The sequence below is a fragment of the Vigna angularis genome, chromosome 1 (assembly GCF_016808095.1).
Source record: "Vigna angularis cultivar LongXiaoDou No.4 chromosome 1, ASM1680809v1, whole genome shotgun sequence".
Taxonomy (NCBI): Eukaryota; Viridiplantae; Streptophyta; class Magnoliopsida; order Fabales; family Fabaceae; genus Vigna; species Vigna angularis.
In genome coordinates this window covers 38,504,529-38,522,516 of record NC_068970.1, presented here as the reverse complement: position 1 = coordinate 38,522,516, position 17,988 = coordinate 38,504,529, and the positions used below count along the sequence as shown (strand labels likewise).

General features: G+C 36.6%; 3 protein-coding genes across 8 annotated transcripts; 2 read left to right on the top strand and 1 right to left on the bottom strand.

The window, feature by feature from the left end:
- Positions 1-395: 395 nt before the first annotated feature.
- Positions 396-1,928, top strand: LOC128194908 (protein Iojap-related, mitochondrial-like). The gene has a single exon (XM_052871361.1). It carries the CDS (start codon positions 596-598, stop codon positions 1,049-1,051), a length of 456 nt encoding a protein of 151 aa, XP_052727321.1. The 5' UTR covers positions 396-595; the 3' UTR covers positions 1,052-1,928.
- A 1,020-nt stretch (positions 1,929-2,948) lies between these two features.
- Positions 2,949-6,183, top strand: LOC108332672 (70 kDa peptidyl-prolyl isomerase). The gene is made up of 11 exons (XM_017567989.2): positions 2,949-3,331; positions 3,594-3,854; positions 3,943-4,017; positions 4,111-4,191; positions 4,272-4,466; positions 4,585-4,674; positions 4,769-4,944; positions 5,042-5,164; positions 5,281-5,427; positions 5,567-5,694; positions 5,826-6,183. Exons 1-11 carry the CDS (start codon positions 3,067-3,069, stop codon positions 5,992-5,994), a joined length of 1,710 nt encoding a protein of 569 aa, XP_017423478.1. The 5' UTR covers positions 2,949-3,066; the 3' UTR covers positions 5,995-6,183.
- Positions 6,184-6,926: 743 nt separating this feature from the next.
- Positions 6,927-14,907, bottom strand: LOC108319190 (pentatricopeptide repeat-containing protein At5g27270). 6 transcript variants are annotated; one of them, XR_008247991.1, is made up of 9 exons: positions 14,315-14,907; positions 12,300-13,716; positions 11,901-12,212; positions 9,699-9,803; positions 9,524-9,611; positions 9,315-9,436; positions 8,991-9,055; positions 7,915-8,711; positions 6,927-7,830 (listed from the first exon to the last, which is right to left on the bottom strand). XR_008247991.1 is itself a non-coding variant. In XM_052875260.1 (9 exons), exons 1-9 carry the CDS (start codon positions 14,852-14,854, stop codon positions 8,148-8,150), a joined length of 2,769 nt encoding a protein of 922 aa, XP_052731220.1. In that variant the 5' UTR covers positions 14,855-14,907; the 3' UTR covers positions 6,927-8,147. The 6 variants fall into 6 exon arrangements, 5 of the variants coding, with proteins under 5 accessions (XP_052731220.1, XP_017405721.1, XP_017405728.1 ...); XM_052875260.1 differs by having other exon boundaries at positions 6,927-8,711; positions 12,300-12,831; positions 13,276-13,716; XM_017550232.2 differs by having other exon boundaries at positions 6,927-8,711.
- Between the last annotated feature and the right edge of the window lie 3,081 nt (positions 14,908-17,988).

Below are 17,988 nucleotides of genomic sequence, written 5' to 3'. Positions count from 1 at the left end.
ATAGCCGTTAACAAAAATATATATCACAAGATAAAACTGTCATGCTTGTAGATAGATCTAAAAACAGCATAAAACAAATGATATATTCCTGAATTATCCAATCTATAATATTATCCATCTATTAAATTGGAGTCCTGAATGGATAAATCCACAGTATTATGCTCTCTTAAAGCATCTTCTTTTTTATCTCCATCTATAATATTATCCAATCTATAATCTTAGGGTTTTATTTATAGAGGGGTAAAGGTTGTACATTTTGAATAATTAATTTGATTTCAATAAAAAAATAGGATTTGAATAATTAATTTAATTTAATTAAAAAATAGGTGGGTTGGTGAGCCAACCCGACTCACCACGGGTTCAACCCGTGTGAGCCGGGTCAAAATTGGCTTGCATAAAAAATTTTGCATTTTTTCCCAACCCAACCCAGCTCAAACCCATGGTGAGTCGGGTTGGCTCACGGGTTTCAACCCATTTTGACGGCACTATAATACATAATTTGATAATATGAACAAAATGGTATTAGATGATTTAAATATTTAATCAAATTCAACCCAAAATACAACATAGAAAAATTGCAAATGTGAATAGATCAATGGCAGTGGAAAAGAAAACTAGAAATGAAAACGGCGTCGTGCGTTACCAAGGGGTTATTCACAAACTCACTTGTACTGCTCTAGTTTTCTTTGAGCATGCAACTCGAATGTGGGAGCTTCTTCAAACTAGAATGTGTTTGCGATATTCAGAGGCCCTTCTTCTTCATCAACCATGGAAGAAGAAGGTAGGGTTCTGTTCATTGTCCATCGTTGATGGCCGTAATTGCCTTCTAAATCTGTTAGAGATCGAGAAGGTTCTGACGAATATCAAAGTTAATGACGTTAAGGTGATACCGATTCCCAAGCACTGTGATTGGGATGATTTCATGGTTCTCGCCACTGGCGGGTCCACTTGGCATGTCAAGAACATAGCCCAAGCCCTAATTTACAAGGCACCACACCCTCCTTTCTTCGCCCCCTTTATTGCTATATTTTCATTATCGATTTTCGATTGAAACTTGAAAGTGGTTTTCATTTTTGTTTTTCTTCCGACTTATGTATATTTGTTTTTGTCCATGCAATTGTCTCTGTCGGTTCTCCAACCTCCTCGTTATCTCCGAAACCCCTTCAATTCTTGTTCCCACACCATTGGGACTTGACCCCGGAGGCTGCGATCGTGAGTGGCTGCGTTTCAGGAGGAAGACATTGTATACAACCAACACTATGGCGGCGGTTCCCACCACCACAAGACCGTAGTACAACATGGCATGTTGTTGTTGTTGTTGTCAAAAGAGGAAGAGGGCGGAGGAAGGGATGAAATTGTGAAAGGGCTTAGAACACATAGTAGAACCGAATACGACGCGCAGAACTGAATACACGATGTATGCAATTTCTTGTAAGCACTGGAACCAGATACGTGATATCTGGAACCGAATACACGTGCTTTGCAATTTCTACTAAAAGCTGGAACCGGATATGCCATAGATAGAGAACCGAATACACGACCATCTTCTTGAAGAACTGAAACTGAATACATGAAGAACAACTTAACTCTTCTTCAACCGCTGCTTCAAGCTCCTTCTTCATCTGCTGCTTCAAGTTCCTTCTTCATCATCCATGAACCCCTTTCTTCGTCATCTCAGCTCCAACATGCAACAACCACATCAAAATCTCAAAGAAAGATTACCTACATGACTTTTACAAATAAATTAGTGCAAATCTACGCACTTAAGCGAGACAGTTAAATTGGTTATATCTTGCAAATCAGCAGTTTTCTTCCCTCGCAAATCAGCACAAACAAACAAGAAAAATCACTCAAATCATTCTTCAATTTTTTTATAAATAGTACTTTCCCTTCAAGTAAACACGGTCTTTAAATGAACACATTTTACTCCAAAATTTCTTACAACTATGAATTAAATATCAATTACAACTATGAATTAATCATCAATTACAACTATGAATTAATCATCAATTATACCTATGAATACATCGATAAAACAAAATGGTTGAGGGATTTCATCTATCTCACAAATTATTATTTTTAAATCAAGAAGTGAATCTTTCCTTTAATTTCGCATTCATAATAAATAATCATAAATATGTTTACATTAAAAAAAATCCAAATTAATGAATACTAGAATGAGAAACTGTGCTAATAAATTATAATTGAGAGGAAAGAATAATAACTAATTTAATTTAGAAGTCATCTCATCTTAACTTTGTCTTAAATCATTTTATGAGACTTTAGAAGTTAACATTTTAGAAAAGTTTTATATTAAGTGAACCAAACAAATAAACTTAATTTTATAAGGGAAGACATCAATCATGGTCATTAGACAACTTAAGTTATATAATAATAGGTATTTTTCTTTTGGATAAAAGTAATTTTATTTTGGATAAAAGTAAGATCACTAGCAAAAGCAATTTTTTTTTGGTTTAAAGGTTAGAAAATTTTTAGAAGCAGATTTGTTCCAAGTGAATAATTACTGATTGTGCATTCCCATACAAGGAATTCAATTATTTATTAACTGAAGTTTTTTTAACAAAGAAATAATTGAATAAATCCCTTCTCATTTGTCTCTTATAGATAAACATACCAAATTACATTTGAATAAATAAAGAAAGAACAGTTCAATGTTTAGTTAGTTTCCCTTTTGAAACTAACGAACAACTGCTTTATTGTCGGATCCGTTAGATTTTCTTTTTAAAAATAAATAAAAACCTTGGTTTCAAATGTTGAATGTTAGACTTGTTTCCTCATTCTCACATTCATAACCACAACAAAAATAATAAAAATGAAAAATTAGATGGAATTGACGTGATAATTCTGGAACCATCTTGATACCTTTGGTTTATAGAAATCTCTAGACACATTCTCTTCTTTCATTTCTACCTCTATATATATATATATACATAACTTTCTGTGCGATCGTGTCGAAACATAGAAAATCGTTTCTTGTGGTCGTGTGATATCTGAGTTATAAGGTCTGACTTCTTTAGTAGGCATTTGTTAGCTTGTTGGTAAGTTATGGATGAGGATTTCGAATTCCCAAATGCTGGCAACATGGAATTGGCTGAGGAGGAAATGGAGAGTTCCAACCTTAAGGTTGGGGAGGAGAAGGAGATTGGGAAAATGGGACTGAAGAAGAAGCTGCTGAAGGAAGGTGAAGGTTGGGACAGCCCCAACAATGGAGATCAAGTTGAAGTGCATTATACAGGAACCTTGCTTGATGGAACCCAATTTGATTCTAGCCGTGATACGGGTACACCTTTCAAGTTCAACCTTGGCCAAGGTACAGATTCATTTACCAATGATTCACTTTTATCCTCTAATTTTTGTTTTTAAAATTATTAGAGTTTAATTATCTATCTTTGCCATAATTGTGTTAGGTTTTATATTTAGAATGACTGTTAGAGAATATCTTCAGTTAATTCAATCACTTTTATCTTCGTCATAATGCTATGAGCCAAACCTTTGGTAATGCATGAGAATTAATGTTAAATGAGTTTGATGATAATTATGATAATGAATGCTTTGTGACATGATTAACGCAGGGCAAGTGATCAAGGGATGGGATGAAGGTATTAAAACTATGAAGAAAGGTGAGAATGCCCTTTTCACCATACCCCCAGAATTGGCATATGGAGAGTCTGGATCTCCTCCCACTATTCCCCCAAAGGCAACTCTGCAGTTTGATGTGGAATTGCTGTCTTGGACAAGTGTGAAAGACATATGCAAGGATGGAGGAATTTTGAAGAACATAATTACTGAAGGGGAGAAATGGGATTATCCTAAGGACCTGGATGAAGTGTTTGGTATGGGACTATATCCACTTTTGTCTGAGGTTCACCTGTTTGAGAATTACAGTTCTAAAAGTTGCCTAACTTTTTCTGCATTCTGCAGTCAAGTATGAAGCTCGGCTTGAAGATGGAACAGTCATTTCAAAATCTGATGGGGTGGAGTTCATTGTGGAAGAGGGTCAGTCTCACTCTTTGTCAATTTCAATTTTTTTTCTTGATCATGTTGTTAGATTCTGATGGAAGTAACAATCTAACGACTATTTTCATACAGGGTATTTCTGTCGTGCCTTGGCTGAGGCTGTGAAAACAATGAGGAAGGGAGAGAAAGTTCTCTTGAATGTGAAGCCACAATGTGAGTTAAAGTTCTATCATCAGCAATATCTGAGTTCCAATTTTGCTTGTGCAAGTTTATTGACATTCAAAATTTAACAGATGCATTTGGTGAGAGTGGAAGGCCAGCATCAGGAGAAGAAGGTGGCGTACCTCCAAATGCTTCGCTTCAAGTGGATTTTGAGTTGGTCTCGTGGAAGAACGTGTCTGACATTACTAAAGATAGGAAGGTTCTCAAGAAAACTTTGAAGGAAGGAGAGGGATATGAACGGCCAAACGATGGAGCTGTAGTTCAAGGTATGGTTTTGTGGGAACCTTACATTTCTGATATAATTTTATCAAATCCTCTTCCTTGGTTAAATGTTTTGTATGTTGGATGGGAAATTGAAGATATGCAATAATTCCTTTGCTGCAGTGAAACTGATTGGCAAGCTACAAGATGGAACTGTTTTCACTAAGAAGGGCTATGACGATGAACAGCCATTGGAGTTCAAAATTGACGAAGGTGACTGAAACAATCATATTAACCTCTTGAATCGCAAGTCCCTTTTTGCTTACATTGATATTTACTAAGCTGTATATTTTGATCGACCATTTAGAGCAAGTAATTGATGGACTTGAAAAAGCTGTGAAGAACATGAAGAAAGGTGAAATTGCATTGCTGATCATACAACCTGACTATGCTTTTGGTCCATCTGGGTCCCCTCAGGAATATGCTAGTGTTCCTCCCAATTCAGTTGTGTATTATGAAGTTGAGCTGCTTTCCTTTGTAAAGGTGAGAGAGCTATGTCTTCACCTTTTTAAAGGATCTTTTAGGTTCGAATAAGTTTGAAATATAGACTTTAATTACTGAAAACGGGGGTGCAATGTAGGAGAAGGAATCATGGGATCTGAATACACCAGAGAAGATTGAGGCAGCTGGGAAGAAAAAGGAAGAAGGGAATGCTTTATTTAAGGTTGGAAAATATGAAAGAGCGTCAAAGAGATATGAAAAGGTATCGCTATAAGGGCCAACAGATTTTATTTATGTTATTTATGTTACTTGGCTATTGACAGTTATGCTATGGCAATAATGAACTAACGACAGCTGTTCGCGCTCTGTTGGTGACAGGCCATGAAATTTATTGAATATGATTCTTCCTTCAGTGATGAGGAGAAACAGCAATCCAAGGCATTGAAAATCACATGCAATCTCAACAATGCAGCCTGCAAGCTGAAGCTAAAGGAGTACAAACAAGCAGAAAAGTTGTGTACGAAGGTAATTTTTTTATTCGGACTAAAGCTGTTTCTTCTTTTTTGCATCGCTGAATTCAAGAAAATGAATTCAAGAAAATGAATAAGGAATAGTGTGAATTGTCAACTGGTGACATCTCTGAGAATTTCGTTTTATCATGTAGGTGTTGGAGCTTGATAGTAGAAATGTAAAAGCATTGTACCGGAGGGCACAAGCATATCTTCATCTTGTGGACTTGGATCTAGCTGAGAGGGACATTAAGAAAGCCCTGGAGATTGAGCCAGAAAACAGGTATGTCTTTGTTTCGAGTGTGATCAACTTGAATATGCAGTTATATGCTTAGTTCCAGATACAACACTGTAATAGTTGTCTTAATGTATGGAATTTCTTTTTGTATTTACTCTGTTGGATGATATTATCAGGGATGTAAAGATGGAGTACAAAATTTTGAAGCAGAAAGTTAGAGAATTCAACAAGAAGGACGCACAGTTCTATGGCAGCATGTTTGCTAAACTGAATAGACTAGAACAAGCAAGAACAGCAACATCAAAACAGGAGCCTGTGCCAATGACTATTGACAGTAAAGCTTAATCTGGAGCTATCTTTGTCTGTGGCCGTTTACGATTACTAATACGATATTCTAATTAATGTGGTGTCTCCCATAAGTAGCTTTGCTCATGTCTTGTGTGATTTTCATATCTCTCTGCCGTCAGGTGTCCTTCTTCAAATATATGTACACCGATGATTAATAAGAAATGAAATAAACCAAGTTTTGGTAAATTTTAAATGTTTCCTTCCCAGAAACACACATAGAAATTAGAGTTTACTTTTTAAACTTCCAAAATAGTATCAATAGTCCTTTCCAGTACGAAACGTGAAACTCTCGGTGGACGCAATAATCCGTCCTAGCTACGCATCACTTGTAAATTTAACTGAACATCAACTTTTGGAGTAATTGTTTACAAACTCGTCCTTGTCATCCAAATTGCATATCTTCGTAAGAACCAAAGCAGAACTTGTGAAAAAAGGAACCCGTAATTGACTTTTGCTTCTGTCTCCCTTGGTGATTTTTATCTCCTAATGATGCTCGTAATTTCGAACATTTCGTTTCATATATTTATTTTATCTTCAGAACACACTGATAATAGGTGATTGAAAAAGTTAGAAAAGGAAATTGAAACTTTTTTATGGTGGAGCTGGTTAATGGGTAGAGTGCAACGTTAATTGTGTAACATACCATCCAGTATGTCCTGCACCTAAATAAATGTTGGGTTTACTCTGAAATGGAATTTTCAGAGTAAAGAGTATTTTTGATACAGTCAAGTTAGATGGCATAGGATCTTTTGGCGACTCCGAGCCCTACCGACCATGTTCATAAACAAATTTACAGCAGAAGCAATATATGTTTTGCATTTGCGATGAGAAACGCATGAGCATAAGTGGTTCAATTATGTGAAACAAGACCAAGCTACGTGAAAAATCTAAAACATACATTACCATAAACAATGTAGTAGTTGGAAGTCTTCCATTTTAAGTGTTAATCTATATAAAACAGGAGTAAACATCCAATAATACAGCAGCCTCCAAAATAAGATAAATATGTTCGTTTAAAATAACTAATAGACAAGTCCGTGAGGGCTCTCTACCAATATTTGTCTTTATATTTTCAAGCTCTATTTTATACCTGTAGTCTCTGCAAGATCAATACAAGTCAACCTCACAATCTTTAATTTTGTTCTTCAACCTCGTCGTCGGTATCTTCAAAACTGGTTTCTGTTGAGCTTCATCCACATAATTCCCTGCTGCTCAAATTTTGGAAACCATAGTAATGGCTACCTCATTCAAGATAAAATCAACTGATAATTGGAGAGATTTTAGGGATTGACGTGACTAGCAGAAAAAAATACAGATTTAATTACAACAGCAGCCTTCTCCAGATTGGTATTAAGGGTAGATGATGTACAACTTAGGGCCATTTGAGAGCGCCAGTAAACAATAAAACAACCCTTTGCCACTCCAACTAACCTCCTATTTATCCTACTAGTCACAGTTTAGTTAGTTACAACTGTACTGTGTTAGCTACAAGTGTATATAATCCCTATTCTTATCTCTACTCTTCTGTCTTTGCACAAACACCTGGGGTCTCATCACTTCAATAATGCCATTTCATCAGTTATAGAAACGGCTTGGAAGGAACATAGAACGCTCAAAAACTCTTTGTGCCTGGAGTCTACAATATCTTTAAGTCCACCTGATAGACTCACACCTTTCATAGGAAGGTTCGGCAAGAAGGAGCAGTCAAAAGGCGAAGGTTGCATAAAACAGACATGGATCAGGTTCCCCTCATTACTTTCCTCTCATTACTTGGTAAAAGTACTTCCCCTCATTACTTGATAAAAGTACTTATCATCGTTGCAGCAAAGACATCTACATCAACAAAACCATTACCAGGTTGATTCGATTTCTATGTTTTAATTATTCTTTGTTCCATTATCAGAATGCTTAACTTACACTTTCAAAGGAAGTTAGGTAGGAAGAGCAGTCAAAAGGCAAAGGTTGCATTCCAACAAACGTGGGTCACGTCCCCCTCACAACTTGGTAAATGTACCTGAACCAAGAGTTCAACCATCGTTGCCAGTAAAAGCATACATGCAGCATGCATAATAACCATTACCAGGTTGATTAGATTTATAAAACATATTTTTTCCATCATCAGAACGCTTCTCAAAGTACACACAAGTATCTCATGGAGTTTTCAATCTCTCTTCTGATCCAACTTCAAGATTCTTCAGGAATGGGATCCCCTTGTTGTTCATTGAATTTAATATTTCTTTAGCTTTGCTTTCCTTTCCAGAAGATCTGTAAAAATGCACAGCTGCACTCATGATAAACCTGTCTCCTTTTGTTGATTCGTGTATACTTTCAAAAAAGTTTATTCCCTCTTCCACATATCCATATTTCAGGTAACCATTTAGCATTGTACGGTAACATACTAGATCAGGAACTAAACCAAAAGTTGATAGCTCCTCATAAACCCTCTTCGCTTCCTCAATCAACCCAGCTTTTGTAAAAGCATTAACCAAAATATTAAAATGGACACAAGATGGTGGAATGCCTTTACTCTGCATATCATGTAAAGTTTCTTCAGCTTTATGATAGTTCCTATTCCTCGTGTACCCTTGGATAAGGGAAAGATACGTGAAAGAATCAGGCAAACAACCTTGCCTCTGCATGGCCTGGAAAATTTTATCTGTTTGGCGAAGATCTCCAGCACTAGCATATACATTGATCATGATATTGTAACTTACCTGCATTCACAAGCAAAGGCAAGGAATTAGCACTAAACTATATGATGCCTGAAATGCAACATATTCCTTGTTGTAGAATGTTGGAAGTATGATAATGCACAACCAATGAACTATAAATAACCATTAACAGCGTCTGACTGCAATCAACATACAAATTGTACTTGGAGTTTCTTTCGAGCAAAATATGATTTATTTAGCAAAACTATCTCATACAAAAAATAAAAAATGGAAGGACTGGAAGATTTTGGGATGAAAATCTGGCAAAAGTATCAAATTTACCTTTCCAGGCTTTATACCTTCTTTCTGCATTTTACTGAACAATTGGGAAGCTTCAAGAATCATACCTACAAAATTAAATAATTACAGTTGCAAAACCCTAGGAAATACCAAACATGAAAAAGTAAACAAAATAATAATCATACAGACTTTGGAATATCGAAGTGTTAATCTCATCATGTTTGTGCTCTCCATTTTATTTTGAATCATACATTCATATCAGATACTATTAGTGAAGATGAGTTATGGACATGAATTCTAGCCAGATACAACGTTGCATTCATAATTATCAGAACTCATCTAGGTTCAGGTGAAAAGGTCAAATACCAGCTTTCCCATAATAGCCTATCAAATTCATGTATGTTTTTTCATCCAGCGGGACATCAAATGAGCTAGCTTTGTTGAACATCTCTACTGCTCTATCCAACTTCTGATCTTGTCCATAGACACTGTCATCAGTTTAACATTACGTCAAAAAACCAGTATAACCAAGATATGAAACTTCCAATTCGAAAACAGCCTATCAAAACTATAACCTTATCATTGTGTTGAATGTTTCAATTGATGGAGCAACACCAGAGGAATTCATGCGGTCAAAAATACTGGATGCAAATTGCAATTTGCCTGCAACACCAAAAAAATAAACATATAAATAAGCAAGCCTCCAGTTTCATTTACCTCTCCTATTCATGCAGGATGCTTGATATCAACCTGCTTGAAGCATGGCCTTGATAAAGGTGTTGTAAGCCACAGTGTCAAGCTCCAGGTTGTTTTTAAGACTGCTGTAGATAAAATTCTCAGCCTCCAGATGTTTTCCTGGAAAAGAACTAGGCATGAAATTATTTACCAAATGCCAAATAACAAAAAGTGCATCACTTCCACATTTTCAGAAAATAACAGATATGTATGATTTCTAACAATTCCATGTGATATAATAGACATCTTAAAAATAAAATCCAATTCTCATGCACTAAATGCAACAGGACGCCAGCATCCCCTTAAATGCAGTAAACTACTGTAGGAATTGCTGAAAGGAAGTCAATTAAATTTGAAAACACAACTTCAGTAAACAAGGGAAGCAATCTTTAAATTTGTGGATAAAAGAAGAAATTCACAGTGCACTTGATTTGAGGAAAATGAAGTGGAAAAACCCTTTCCTACAACTTTTGTCTCTTGTCCAATACTGGGGAGATGTGCAGGGGAGGGCAAAGTGATCTAAAATTTTGGAATGTGCTGCAAAATCTATCCTTGAGATTTTAGTTAACCTCCTTTCTTCTCTAATATTGCTATCAATTTCTGTCCCATCCACTCATACCCTCTGTTCTTATCCCCTCCTTTGAAACAAAGGCATTGTAAGATAAAAGGATAAGAACGATAAGAAAATAAGACTACAAAGAAAAACTCAACCAAAAGAAAAATAAAAAAAAAATCAATGGAAGAAAGCTACCCAGTCATTAAACATATTTACAAGTAAAACCCCTTTAAAAATACCATGATCCTTAATTGGATGAAAACAAAATGGTCACTCATCTCATTAAGCTTTTCCTAATGAAACATCAATCAAGTTCCAATCAAATGCATCAAACAACAGAACAAGCATCAGATCACCAAAAAGCTTCTCAGTTCTACCAGACCCTGCAAAACTGATCATACTGGTCCAAGGACCTAGGACATACCCAAAACACTCAGAAGACGATAACCAAATGATTTCCATCAAGAAGCAGATACACAGGACAATGCAAAAACATAAAGACTGAGCTTGCCTCATAACAGACATATTAGACAAAGTAGTCTCATGCACCCTACAACATGTCACTCATTTTAATTTTATTAAGCTTGCCTGTCAAAATAACGGAATTTTTCCTGGAGGGGATGAGTGCATGATTGAAAATAATTAGTATTAGTTATTAGAGAATAAAAATACTTTGTAATCTGTAGACTAGAATTTACTTACTGTATGTTTCTTTTATTTGCAATCAAAGATTGTATTTTCTTATATTTGAAATTGTAGTTTGGTTGAAATTGAACTTCAATTGATAACTCAATCAAGCCCTTCAAAGTCCAGGCAAAAGAGATGGAAGAGAAGAGTTCGAAAAAGCATGGTTTCTCAAGGAGCTCAGAAAGGATGACCAAGAAAGATCAAACCTCCCATCTCAACCAAATAGAGGAATATTCTAGATCTAGGATTTGAATTTAAATTTTGAATTTCCCTCTTCATTTGAATTTTGACACCTGTGGCTAATATAGTAATCTTGCTTCTTTCTAAAACAATAGAGCATATGTCTTTTAAGAAACTGATTATCTTTCGTTTGAGTCTTATCATGAGATGCTTGGAATTCAAGTGGTGAATCTCCCTTGTACTTATAGAGTTAATGTCAAGTGGAGTGTTCTTCATTTCTAGTTGTCCTCCATCTTTTCTATTTCCTTTTGTTACATTCATGTTCTAATTGTTTTTATGCTTTTATATTCTCACCACTTATGCTCTTGATTTTGGTTCATATATTTGTTCATTTGTTCTTATCATGATCTAAATGCATTCCACGTTCTTGTGTTGCTTGAATATATGGATTAAAGCCTCTGATGACTCCTTCATGTTTTAAGTCAACGATGAGATTCACTCTATGGTGTGATCTTGCAAGGATATCGAAAAGTTATGAAAGCTCCCAAGCATATTCATCCTCTATCATTTGGTTTCAAAGCATGCAGGCCATGCCTTTATGCCAACTCTATCGGTTTCACACAAAGTTTAGATGAGTATTTTAAAGACATGGAAACTACCATGTTCAAAGCTCTATCCAAAATCACTACAGTATTTTACAGCACTTTGCTAACATACGAATTATAGATTGTAAAAAAATTATTTTGTTGATTCATGGGTCACACTCAAGTTAATTTACTTTTGAAGGGCCATACCTGCATTGGTCAAAGAATTTACAGCAATGCTCATTCCAACAGCACCTAGATCATGTCCTTCCTCAGTCACTTGCTTGTATAGCAAATATGCTTTCTCTTGTTTACCACATTTAGCATATGCATTGATCATAGAGTTATACAGTTGTTTGCTAGATGTGGAGGGATTTACATATTCTGCAAAGATATCTTCAGCTTGTTTCAGCATTTGTCGTTTGCCATAATGGCTAATTAGAGATGCTACAGTGGCTTCTTCCATTCTGCAGCCAAGCTTAATTAATTGATCATTAAGCAATTCTGCTTTACTGATTTCTCCTGGAAAAATAAAACTTTATGCTGGAAATGGAAATTTCAAAAAACATATAAAAGAATGTGGTATACGTCAATTTTACATAGACATACCTTCTTTACACAAATTGATGATGAGTTGACAAACAACCTTTGATCCTCCAGCCGCATAACCCAACAACAGTTTTAGTAATAATTTTGTTCCGCTGAAGTTGTCATTTGTCAGAAATAAACTGAGCATCAGCCCAAGAGCTGTGGCATCAAGTTTGTCAATGGGCTCAATGGCCACAAGTTCATCATTAGATTGTGCATCCCCCTTATGTTCATAGAGAATCCAATAGAATGTCTTGAAGAATTTATCACTTTGAAATGATTCATTCTCAACCATCTGATTTGTAAACTGCTCAGCTTCTGGCAGCATGCCCTCCTTACAGTAAACCTTCATAACTGTTCTATAAAGCTCTTTGTCAAAAAGCTTCCCATCCTCCCTTATTTGGATAATGAACTCCTTCGCCTTATTCATCAAATTAAGACCCACATACAAACTGAGCATATCATTACAGGAACCAGCATCAGGTGGACCTGTTTTGGAGAGAGCTAGAAATGTTCGTTCAGCAGATACTACATCTTCTTTCATCACATAGCACTGCAGCAGCACAATATATGCAAATCGTGAGAACCATATGTTGCTAGACTTCATGCGTTCAATAACTTGTAAGGCTTTGTCTACATTTCCTGAAGTAAGATGGACTTGAGCCATTGCCAAATATGTTTTCTCACTGGTGAGTTGACCACGCTGATTTGTCTCTTCAAATGCTTTGTGAGCATCCTCATATAGGCCAAGTTTTCCATAAATTCTTATAAGTAAACCATATATGACTTCATCAGCAGGAATTTTGTTGCTTACCATTTGTGAAAAAATGGACAGGGCTCTAGGGTAGTCCTCATATTTGTAATATAAAGATAAAAGTGAAGCACAAGTGTAATTACTAGGAACTATCCCTCGAAAAATCATATCCTCATACAGTCTTTGCACTTCATCTCTGTTGCCACTTTTAGCACTTAAATTTATAAGCAGATTATATGTTACCTCCTCAGGAACAACTCCATTATTCCTCATCTCATCAAAAGTCTTGAAAGCATCTTCATACAGCCCTTCTTTGACAAGTGAGCTGATGGATACTGTATAAGTAAAACTATTAGGTATCACCCCTTTTTCCAACATATCCTTCCACATCTGTACAACCTCTCTATGGAGTGATTTCTTTTGCAAAGAAGACATCATAAAGTTGAAGACAGAAACAGAGAGAATTGTTCCCCTTTCTTTTACAGCAGAATAAAAAGACAGCATAGCCCTGTGGCGTCCCCATCTGGCATACGAACAAAGCATTGTACCACAAGCAACTTCATCTGGCTCACAATCCACATCGAGCATCTCCAAGAAGATCTCTTCTGCCAGTTTCAGCTTTCCAACTTGCCCATATAAGCGCAATACTATTGTGTAGACAACTACACTTGGTCTGTAGCTCAGCTGTCGAGGCACCAAACTATCAATTCGCTATATCAATCTCTACAGTTTGGAGGAAAACAATATAAAATGAAACAATATTTTATTACACTCTTTATCCTTTACTATATTATGATTTTTCGAATTTAGTCCCCAATTGATTTTTCTGTCAGGTTTGGTTCTAACTTTTTAATCATGTAATTTTTAACTTGCATCCAATATTTAATGGAAAAGCAGATGTGTTAGTAGAGTGATGAGGTGGATGTGCATTACACTGTCACATTTTGAACTGTTTCTATTTCCCATAAGAAGAGGTGAGTATCTCATATTTCAACAAGATGGAAGTTATTATTTACAATAATAACAACCTATTCACTCTGCATTCTTCTATATTTCTTTTTTACTTAAATTTTCAATTTTTTAATAAAACAAATTTAAACTTTTTTCTAAAATTATTAACTGCCAACCAAGCATGTCTATAGGAATAACATTTTTTAGCATAACATCCCAAGGGGTATGGTTAGAGAATACAAAATCGGGCATTGTTATTACATTACGGTTTACACTTTCAGTATATGGCCTATTTTTTACAATTTATTAGTAAACAAAGAGAAGGAGGAACCTGCAATTTCATCCAAGAAAAGAAGTCTCTGACTTGCCTCCACCCCTTTTGCTCCTTGAGCACGACGCACATCTCCTTGAAGCTGAGTTTTCCGACAAAGGAAGCCATTTCCATCCTCATGTCGTAGTCGCCGTCAACTTTCTGGGAGAGAGAGCGCACTTTCTTTATTGCGGCCACGACGTGCTTGCCGTAGAGGTGACCGTTGCGGTCGTCTTGCAAGTACAGGAGCATCTGCTCGGGGGTCCTCTTTATCCACCTCGGCGTCTGCGCCTGCGGGCCCTGGTTCCGCCGCAGAATGCTCTGGTACGCCGCCTTCTTCTTTATGATGCGCCGCGCGTTGTCGTCGGACAGAGGCGTCTTCGGGTTCCTCGTTCGCGGCTTCGGCCGCGTGGGGTCGCCGAAACTCGGGGACCACGGGTCGCGCTGGATGGAGCAGCGAATGAGAAGGGGAGGGAGTCTCTTCTTCTTTTTCTTTTCCATAAGGGAATGGGGTTTTGAAGGTAGACTCATGTAGAGGAAAGGGGATTTCAAACACTCCATCAATGTGCAGCTGCTCCCTCAAACCTTAGCCTGGCATTAAAATTCTGGATAAACACGCGCGCACGCACACATATCCATTATGAATTTCATATTATCTTACAAAAGTTTATTAAAATTAATAATAATAATAAAGTTAACAAATTTATCATATTTTAATATATCTTAAATTAATAAATTATTTTAATTCAGGTATATCTATTATTTGTGAAAGAGAACTCAATTTTAAAAGTAATATTATTTATAAAAATATTAAACAACACTAAATTTAAAAGTTATACCAATTTAATCTAAAGGTGTTTAGTGTTTTTGCATATGGTTCTAGAAAGGAGATAAAAGCGAGTTTAGTCTCGTTTTTGCACGTAGTATAATCTAAAATGAAATAATGTTCACTGATAACCCTTGAATGATAACTCAATTTTTATAATATCATAGTGAAGCTTATTCCATTACTTTAGCATTTTTGTTTCTTTTATGTTTCAAATTTAATTTAAATTTGTTTAAACGGATAAAAATAGGTTTTAAATATAATTGGTTTTTTAAAGAATTGTATTTTTCCGTTTTAGAAAAAATCAGAAAATAAAAATAACAAAAATCTGTTTTTGTTAGATTAGGCTCTCCTTTCTCTTAATTACTTTTTAACCCCTTTTTAAATTTTCTCTTTTTACAGGTTGGCCCCTGGTCAAATGAGTTGACCATGTTCGACCCAGGCTCTTGGAGCCAAAATGCACAGCAAGGACGCAGGCTCGAAAGGGGATTCAGTTTTCCCAAATCTCGTGGCTACAATGATTAGGTAAGATTAAGGTTAGGCAAAGGAACATTGGTCTGGAATCACGAATGCTTCAGGCACGACTCTACTTTGCTGCTGAAGGGATAAGTCAAAATAGAGGCTGACTGCATCTTTGCTTGAAGAGAAGCCTTGGTTCGAGGAGGGGTCTCTGTTTCTGCATCAGAACGTGGCTCGTGGCTCCAGGCTCGAGTTTCCCTCGTTTTCCTTTATTCTTTCTCTTATAAAAGACTTTCATGGCAGCAAGAGAGGGATGTAGAGGCATAACCCATAGATAGAGATTAGAAGATTGGGATACATTGTAGGGAAACCAAGTGACATTGAGTGACACAGTGACATTTGGGATTCTTCTTGTACCATTGATACAAACTTTTTCTTTCATCTTTTCTTTAGTTTCTTGTATCATTAGGCATAGAATAAAGTTTACTAAGTTATAGCGAGGACATCCTGAAACGCAGAAAGGGTCTTTTGTTCCACGAGTGCAAAGTAACTGTGGGAAGTGGCTTGGATTTATAGTGTAGATAAGAGCATTGAGGGTTCTCGTGAGTACATAACAACCTTGTGATCCTTCTTTGTAAAACTCTGCTTACCTTAACTCAATACAATGAAAGTTTTCTTTCCAATTCTGATTTACGTTTCTGTTCTTTTTTTTTTCATTCTTCTTGTTTACTAGTTATGAATGCTACTTTTAAATCTTTCGCACCTTTATGATTTACTGCCCATTTAGTCTCATGAATTTTCATTCTAAGCTTTACATTTTGTTTCATTCTTGCATGGATTTTAATGTTCTTGGCTAGTTAATGTTTGATTTTGACTTTACTTCTAATTCTTGCACCGTTCTTTCCTTTTTCTTGCTCTGGTTATTTCCATTTTGCTTTTTTTTTTTGAGTTTGTATGATTTCCGGCATCTTAGAATTAGTTCTCTAGATTTCCACTTGTTGGTATTGTTTGCATAGTCAGATAGTAGTGAATAGAGCATATGGATTGAATCAGTAGATGAAATATACACCAGACAGAGAAGACTCGATAACTATACTATACCAATTATCCATTGAGAGAAGTAAAGATGCCATACCTGACAGGAGAGCTTCTGCAGATCTTCCCTAGCACGGTGATGCGGAAGGATGGAAGGGTAAAAGATATGCACACAATGAAAAATGAATTACAGAGAAGGAGAGAGTAACAAAGTGCAAGAGAACTATCCAGAGAAACGAAAACAATTATTGATGTGATATGTTTTCAGTTAGTACAAAAGAAAGAAATAAAAAGAGAAAAGGGAAAAAGAGTTGGGCCGTGAGCCAGAAGGCCCACCCAACAGTATACATTATCATCCCCCCTCAAGCTGGGAGTAGATGTTTGTCATGCCCAGCTTGGTGTGAAGATACTTGAAAATGGCAGGGGCAAGAGGTTTAGTGAAGAGGTCGGCAGCTTGTTCAGTGGTTGATATTGGGAGCAGCTTGAGGAGGCCAGTGTTGAGTTTGTCCCGAACAATGTGACAGTCGATTTCAATATGTTTGGTACGTTCATGGAAGACTTGATTAGAAGCAATCTGGATAGCTGAGCGATTGTCACAATAGACTATGGCAGGTTGAGTGGTGACAATGCGAAGATAATGGAGAATATAGGTCAACCATTGTAGTTCACAAGTGACAGCAGCTAAAGCCCGGTATTCAGCTTCGGAAGAGCTTCTGGAAACAGTTTGCTGCTTTTTTGATTTCCATGAAATGATAGAATTGCCATAATAAATGGAGTAACCAGTGACAGATTTTCTGGATTCGGGACAGGTGGCCCAGTCTGAATCACTGTAGGCTTTAAGCTGAGAGTTGTTGTTGCTTTGGAGGAAGATGCCATGGCCAGGGCTTCCTTTGAGGTATCGGAGAATGCGGTGAGCAGCTTGTTGATGTAAGGTGGTAGGAGAAGAAATAAATTGGCTAAGGTTATTGACAGAGAAGGTGATGTCGGGTCTAGTAGTGGTGAGGTAGATGAGGCGACCAATCAGTCGTCGGTAGGAGGAGGCATCTGCATCATTAAGGAGATCGCCTTGACTAGTAAGACGTGAAGAATGGGCCATAGGAGTAGGCATAGGGGCACAGTTGATCATTCCAGCTTCTGTGAGAAGATCGAGAGTGTACTTGCGTTGACAAAGGTGGATTCCAGAATTGTTTCTAGCGACTTCTATCCCGAGAAAATAGGTGAGATCACCCAAGTTTTTGATGTGAAAAAGGCTATCTAGAGAAGCAGTGATTTGTTGTATCTCAGTGGCGTTGTTTCCCGCAAGGACAATGTCGTCAACATAGATAAGAATGGCAGTGGTGTAGCAAGTATCATGTTTCAAGAAAAGGGAATGATC